The 7,807-nt window shown below is 51.9% G+C and overlaps 1 protein-coding gene across 7 annotated transcripts in view; it reads left to right on the forward strand.

Moving 5' to 3' along the window:
• The window catches only part of TSPOAP1 (TSPO associated protein 1), a 66,774-nt gene extending 64,207 nt beyond the window's left edge, over nt 1-2,567 (forward strand). For all 7 annotated transcript variants that reach the window (XM_088177190.1, XM_088177185.1, XM_014881501.2 and 4 more), the window contains one exon: nt 1,275-2,567. Coding sequence is in view for 6 of the 7 variants with exons in the window: in XM_088177185.1 (XP_088033311.1) it covers nt 1,275-1,481 (207 nt within the window). In the remaining variant the exon portion in view is untranslated. The remainder of the gene's footprint in view (nt 1-1,274) is intronic.
• Nucleotides 2,568-7,807: the final 5,240 nt, after the last annotated feature.

Here is a 7,807-nt window from a genome sequence, read left to right on the forward strand (position 1 = left end):
AGTTCTGCCCAGGGGTAGCTGGGATCCTCACACACTTCCTGCCTGGAGTCTGATCTTCAGGAGTGCTTCCACCTCAGGCAGAGGGTCCTGCTGCCACTGTCACCATCTCACATTCTCTCTGGGGGCTGTGGCTGCTGCAGAGCCATGAGGGACTCGGTGGGACCTCAGCCCAGGGATGCTGAGGGTGTGATGTTCCAGTGTCCAGAGGACTTTCCTGGCACAGCTCCAGCCACTGTCACCTTGTGTTTTGAGTAATGCCAAGACAGGATGTACAGCTGGAGCTTGGAAGCTGCTGGTTTGTAAAAGCTGTGTGGAAGAGAAGGCAGTGAGACTAAGGCTCTCTGACGCCTCAGAAACCCAGAGCCTCTTCCCTGACGAACTTCACAGCCTGTTGGGATGTCTTGGTAATTTTCACTGCCAGGTTGGTAATTTTCACTGGCTGGACACCTAAGCCTAGTGAGAGGAGATTGTGGAAGGAAGGCTGCTGCTAGGAACTGACCTCTCAGCGCTTTGAAGGGGAAACTGAGCCCAGGACTAGGGCACATTCTGATTTCTAAAAGCCATTTCCAAAGGGAGCAGCACTATTTGAGAGTGCTGGGTCCCAATTTTAACTGTCTCAAACACTCAGGGGATCAGGAACATTCCTGTGTGCCACTTGATCCAAAATTTCTCTATATCCTGCTCCACTAGTGCCACTGCAGAGCACCAGGCTTGGCTTTTTGCCCCTCCTGCCTCTGGATCTGCTGCATGCTGAGCAGCCTTGCAGGACCCCCAGTTCCTTTCCTACCAATAGGCCACTGTTGAGAAGCCTCAGGGCTTAGCATTCTCCTTGATCTTCTGGATGTCTTGCAGAGCACTTGTTCTTAAAAAATTTGGTTTTGTTAATGTCCTGCCTTCTGTCCCAGAGCATGCTGGGATCCCAACAAGTTCCATGGCTGAGGCATCCATGGATTCATCAGTACCTGTCTCCATCCATGTTCTCAGGGTCTACTTCACTTATTTAGCTGTGGAGCATCATCTTTCACCATGTCCTTAGTGGGTCTTTTGTGCTGTCCAGTACTTAGCTCAAAGTTCAGGAGTTTCAGGAATTCTTAGCTAAGGAGGGGTCTGGGTTTAAGTACAAAATTTAAATCCATTGGAAACTTTCTAAGTGGAACTGCGCCTGCATGGAGGGGAGAAGGCCAGGTTCTCTGGTTGAGGTTTATATTGGTGTCATCTCCTTCAGCAGCTCTAACTTGTGCTTTTGTCTTTTGTTTTCTCTCTTTCCCACCCAGCTAAATCCAGATGATCAGAGCGACTCCTCTCCATCTCCTCCTCTGCCAGCACTTTCCTGCCTTGTCCCAGGAGAGCAGTGTCCAGAGCAGGCATCACTGGCCCTCCTCCCCTGCAGTGATGCACCTGGGCAGAGTAAAAAGAAGAGAGGCTTCTTTTTCAAAGGGAAAAACCTCTTCAAAAAACTTGGGTCCAACAAGAAAAATTAACAAGGGGTATTCCATCCAGGCTGCCACACAGCCCCAGAGACTGAGAAGCCCTCTGCAATAAGCAGATTATTTTCATAGAGAAGTATGTGTTGAATAGAGAAAAACTCTGGAGAGTGTGGGAGCTGAGAGCCCTTGGGGAAAAAGTGGCTCTGGGGTGTGAGGGCTCAGCTCTGGGATCCAGCATGTCGTGCTCCATGCAGCCCTCAGTGCATCAGTTCCCTGTAAATATTTTAATTTAAGGATTATATTCTGGCTGTAAGTTAGCTAACTGGCTTTTCCCAGCAAAGCCCTGGCCCCTTAGGAGAGATCCCTTGTACTCCACACCCTGGTATTTCTCTGCTCCAAAGGAGGTCATGTCAACTCCTTCACTTCCTGCAAAGAAAATTTGCACTTTTCTGTTCCCGTGACTCCCCTTCGCTGTCTCTGGGCTGATGAGTGAGTTCTTACATGTACTGTAACCCTGTAAATATGTGCAGCTGTGCCTGGAGCGTCCCACACTGCCTCAGTCAGCTTCCAGCACGAGGATTCCCGGCGAGGAGGGAGCGGTGCCCGAGCAGGGCTCGGTTCTTCAGCGTGGGGGTGGGCTGCTGTCAGCTGCTCTTGCCTGGTTCACCTTGACCACGCACTGGCTGGGGACTCCGCCTTATTATTTATTTAACGATTTATTTATCGATTGATTTATTTATCTACCTATTTATTTATTTATTTATTTGTCCGTCTGCCTCTCTCCACGGTTCTGTTCAGCTGTGTCTGTGAGCTGCTCCCATGCCAGAGCATGTTTGAGAGCAGGGCTGGGGCTGGGCAGCTTGCACTGTTTTTGTAAGAGATAAAGTGTTTTTGCAGTTGAGACACAGCCCTGTCCAAGCACTGAGGGTTTTGTATGCCATGGTTTCTGTCCCTCCCCGTTTCTTTCTCTGCATGTTCCAGTGGGTCCTTGATCTGAGCAGGGCAGTTCCATGAGCTCCGTGAGTGGTGCCAGCACAGCGGCCACAAGTAGTGGTGGTATGGTATGTTTTTATTTAATATCAAATTTTATTATAATAAAATCTATTTTCACAAAAATACATTTTCCTTAAAAAAGCCAAAGATTCAGTTATGCTTCTTCTGGGGGGAGGGGTGGGGAAATTATACCAACCACCTGCACCTTGAGGATGTTCTGCACTTTCTGTGTCCCCTTCTCAGAGGGACACACTTGGCTGTGGATGCCCTGGGTGCCAGGTTTGGGCAGGGGCTGAGGTGGCAGCCCTGGGCATGCAGGACATGAGGGAGGACTGTGGGCATGAGGCTGCCCAGAGTGCCTGGGCTGGACCCCTGTGCTCCCAGCACCTCTGGTGTGCGAGTGTTGGGTCAGGGGTGTGGTTCCTGCACCTGGAGCCTCTGGGAATCCAGCCAAGGTGTCCAAAGTCACTCTGGGATTTTGAGGGGATTCTTGCAGGATTCCCCTGACAGGAAGGACTTGTTTGGGAAGCTGCTGCTCCCTAGAGAGAAATATTCCATGAGGATGTTGATGCTGCAGTAAGGCATCTTGTCCTGTGGTGGATGGGAGTCAGGGCAAGGACAGACCAAAGGCTTTGAAAGGATCAAGTGCTGCAGCTCTGCTGCAGTTTCTGTGGCTTCTGGAGTAGCCTCAGTGGTGAAACTCATCAGCAACCCAGAGCTTTATCTTCAGCCTGTCCTCCCATGGAGGAAGTTGTTGCTGTTCTAACTGAATTTGCCAACTGGAGTTTCTTAAAAGGTCTTTTGAAAGAAACTGTCATTGCTTTTATCAGTTCCTCAGGGGATGAAGTGAAGAACAAAACCTTTAGGAAGAAAAGCAGTTGCTGGAACATTCTGGGGTATGCCCAGAGCCAGAGGTCCTGTGAAGCCAGTGCCTGCCTGGCTCCCTTGCTCCTGGTGCTTCCATCCTCCCTGCCCAGCTGAGCCCCTGGGACCACAAGGTGTGTGTTGTGTCTTTATGTCCTGTAAATTTTGCTCTAATAGACTCAGACCCATCATTCAGTAAAGTCTCCCTAGTTCAGCTGGTTCCCCAACACCAGACAGGCTGTACAGCAAAGATCAGAGAAGTCTCCTTGAGAAATATTTAATGTTAACAGCTTCAAGCTGTTATAGCTAAACTTGAAAGGCTACAATAAACAAAAAAAAAAGGAGTAAAATAAAGATATAATCCAGATGTTCTGCTTTGCATCCTCTGCTTCTAAACACTGCCACAGCCCAGGTGTGGATGGCACCTCTTTGCTTGGGGGAGCCACTGGTGGCATATATTCCTGTTTCAATTCTCCAGATAAGCAGCATGTGATCTCTGAGTGCAAGCGTTTGGTGGCAAGAAGGCTCAGCCAGACCTGTGGCCTTTCCCATTCACCCTGATCTGGGAGCAGGGTCACAGCCTCCAGGGAAAGTAAACATTCAAGGGACAAAGCATCTCACAACCCTCCACTTCCATGGTTTCTGGAGCAGAGAACAATTTCTTTTTGAGAGCAGTTTGGTGTGGTGTTTCTTAGGAGTTGGTGTGTTTAACATCTTTTCCAGTGATAAAGGGGATCATGGACACCCTGATGACACCAAGTTGTGTGTTGGGGTCACACACTGGAGGGAAGACATGAGGCATCCATGAAAGGCTGGGGAAGTGGAGCTGTGCAAAACTCATGACACTTAACTCATGACACTTAAGGCCTAGTAAAAGGTCCTACATGGAATTGGGGCAATCCCAAGCTCAAGTACAGGCTGGGAAGAGGATGGATGGATGGATGGATGGATGGATGGATGGATGGATGGATGGATGGATGGATGGATGGATGGATGGAAAACTGCCTTGAGGAGGACTTGGAGGTGCTGATGGATGAGAAGCTCAACACAAAATCATAGAATGCCCAGGCCTGGGAGGGACATTAAGGTCATCTGGCTCCAAACCCCTGCCATGGAAGTACCCAGCCCTGGGCTGATGGCCCACTGTGGGCAGAAGGGGAGTGGGGAATTCTGCCCCTCTGCCCTGCTCAGGTGAGACCCCACCTGCAGAGCTGCTTCCAGCCCTGAAGAAGGCCCCAGAGCTGCTCCAGAGCTGGAGCATCTCTGCTCTGGAGCCAGGCTGGGAGAGCTGGGGGTGTTCACCTGGAGAGGAAAAGGCTCCAGGGAGAGCTCAGAGCTCACAGCCCCTTCCAGGGCCTGAAGGGGCTCCAGGAGAGCTAGAGAGGGACTTGGGACAGGGGTGTGGAGTGACAGGACAAGGGGGAATGGCTTCCCACAGCCAGAGGGTGGGGATGGATGGAATATTGTGAAGGAATTGTTCCGTGTGAGGAAGAAATAGCTTTCCTGGCACAGGGTGCCCAGAGCAGCTGTGGCTGCCCCAGCTCTGGCAGTGCCCAAGGCCAGATTGGACAGGGCTTGGAGCAGCCTGTGACAGTGCAAGGTGTCCCTACCAAAGGCAGGGGGTGGAACGGGTTGGTTTGTAAGGTCTGTCCCAAGCCAAACCATTCTGTGATTCTCTGAATTAAGTTCCTCATTGTGAAACACATTTATCAGCACTGACACACACTAACTGTCCATGGCCTTTGAAAAATCCTCATCCTCCTCTATCTGATGCTGACACAGCAGGGGAGGGACCCACCAGCTCTGCCCCTTTGCACAAGAGCTGTGCTGTGGTCTCTGTTGTTCAAACTGCTGGTTCTGGAGCTGCAGCTGGATCTGGTTCTGGTACTAGAGCTGGAGCTAGAGCTGGGGTGGATGCTGAAGCTGGGACCTCAGGCAGACACTGCTTCTGACACACACACTGAAAGGGGTGGGTGGGCTGGAGGCACCTCTTGAGTCTCTTGGGTCAGGGTCACCTTGAAGGCCAGGGGAGGTTGTTCAGGGTCTCATTCAGGGGAGCATTATCCCAGGGATGCAGGCCCCACCTCTGCTCTGGGCCCTGTCCCAGCACTTCACCACTATCCTGTGTGTGTTTTCTTACATCTGTTGGGATGCCAAATTTTACATCTGTTGGAAATTTTCTTGGCAGTGCCACGTGCCATTGCCTCTTGTCCCATCCCTGGGCACTCTGAACAGCTCTGTCTGCTCTGCAGCCCTTCCATGAGACACTCAAAGTCAAGAGAAAGGCTTCCAGAGCCTTCTTCCCTCCAGAGTGACCAAACCCAGCTTTTTCCTGGGCTCCAGGTGGATTTCCTCCTGGTTGTCAAAACCAGTCTGCAAACAGGACCAACCTCACCTGGGCCTCACTGCAAGATTTGTAATTTGCTTTGCTGATTTTCTTTAAAACATTAAAGGACCAGGACCAGCATCAGTTCATGGCTCCACTTGCAGGGAGGCAGCTTTGGGGATAGGAATGGTGGATCCCAGTTTTGGGGATGGGCACACCTTGAGTCACTGCCAAAGGCACTGCACCACCTGTACCATTCCACAGCTACTGTGGGTCCTGGGGTGTCGGGTGTCCATGCAGGGCAGAGTCCAGGTCAAAACCTTCATCCAACCAGCCCTGGGGAGCCCTGGCAGGAACTCGGTTGGTTTCAGTCTGTGCTGCTGATCCAAGGAGTTTTGATCCATGAGGGCAAACACAATTGCAATGTGCAGTGAGGATGAGCTGAGGAGCAGCTCCTCCGCCTCCCTGTACATCTCCATGCTCAAACACATCCCTCTGCCCTGTCAGCATGGCAAGCATTTGTCCACCAGATGCTTTTGCTCTGGGAGAGGGGCTTTGTCCCGCAGCAGAGGAGATGTTTGCCAGCTGAGCTCCTGGTGTGACAGCACTTTAGGCAGGAGCCAGACCCACCCGGGCTGCCCCGTGCACCAGACCAGTAGCTGGAGGGTTCAAGCCATCATCCCAGAGCTCCTTCTGCACAGGAGGAGCAGCTCTCGTGGACCCGCAGGGGATGTGGGGCAGAGCAGATCAGGAGGTGGATGGGGAGTGCTGGGCACTGCAGGTGTCTCCAGGGGTAGATGTGAAGGCGTTGTTTCGACCTTTAAAAGCGTCAGAGAATGAAGAGCACCGTGGGGGAAGGAAGCCCCAGACACCCCCAGAAGGGCTCAAGACTCTCAAACCACCACAAAGTGGTCACATATCCACCTTCAAGAATCCGAGGAAAGCTCCGCTGAAGCACCGGGCTGTGTATCCAGTGCAAGCACAAGAGCCTCCCCGGCGGGCACCGGGGTGGGAGGTGGGTGCTGTGCCGGCCTGGCCGCCCCAGGGGGAGTTCCCGGGGCAGCCCCTGCTGATAACGCCGGGCCGATAAAAGCGGGCGCAGAGTAGGAGGAGGAGGAGGTGGTGGTGGTGGAGGATCGCAGGTGAGAGCCTGGCCCAGGTACAGCTGCTTTTCTCTTGTGCAGAGTTTGTTCCTCTGCCGGGGGTGGGAGTGGGGATCTGGGGCTGAGTTTGGGGCTGAGCTCTGCAGTTCCCGCTGCTTCCATCCTCTCCTGGCACCGGGCGCGGCTGGACCGCAGGGAAGCGCCTGGAGCGGTGCTGCTGTGGCCAGGGCTCCTGCGCAGGGACGGGGCTTAGCCGCGGATTTCAGTGCCCCTTTGAGGCCGCTTCACAGCGGCTGCTCAGCCCACAGCTCTGGGCTCATTCTGCGAGATGATTGCTTGGAGCAGCCTTGGGAGGTGAGGGGGTCAGCTTTGGGAAAAATATCCCAAACATCTATTAAACGGCTATTAAATACTTCCCATTCCTTCTGCAGCCCATTTTAAAGGAACAGCTAGTTAATAACTGAATAAATTCCCATTAAAACACAAATATAAATGCCATATTTTATAATTATGGAGATAGAGTGATACCCAGCTCATGGTTGTCTTCACTCTGACTCTATGGAGGAACATAAACAGTTCACTCATAGTCATTTTTGTAGCAACATTCTAAATATTGAAGTATTATTTCCTAAAAACTTTTGGTATAATTTTTAATCTGAATATCTCAATCTCAGGCTAATAGGAATAATGAGAATACAGTCCTTATGTGTTTTCATGTGACATCTAAAGTGACATGACTACTTGCAAGGAGGGCTCTTGGAATTTAAGGGCAGAGTAACAGAAGTGTAGAGGACTACCGTGCTGTCCTGGCTCTTCCTTCTTCCCCACCAGCTCTCCCTTGCACGCTCTGTGTGCTGCCCTGGCAACAGATTCTGGTCCCTTTGTGCTGCCCCCGAAGTCCCAAGTGCCGGCAGGCCTTGGGACAGGAGGCTGCTCCTTTTCCATTGACAGGAGCTCCCAGCGAGTGCACTCCCTCCTGGAAGCGTTTCATGGGGAAGGGGATGCTCCGTGAGCTCCCTTGACACCCACCATCCTCCACCTTCCTGATGCATCCACGTGTTCTTGGTCTTCTTCACTTATATTTCTTTGCAGGG

The sequence above is a fragment of the Sturnus vulgaris genome, chromosome 21 (genome assembly GCF_052056855.1).
Source record: "Sturnus vulgaris isolate bStuVul1 chromosome 21, bStuVul1.hap1, whole genome shotgun sequence".
NCBI classification, from domain to species: Eukaryota; Metazoa; Chordata; class Aves; order Passeriformes; family Sturnidae; genus Sturnus; species Sturnus vulgaris.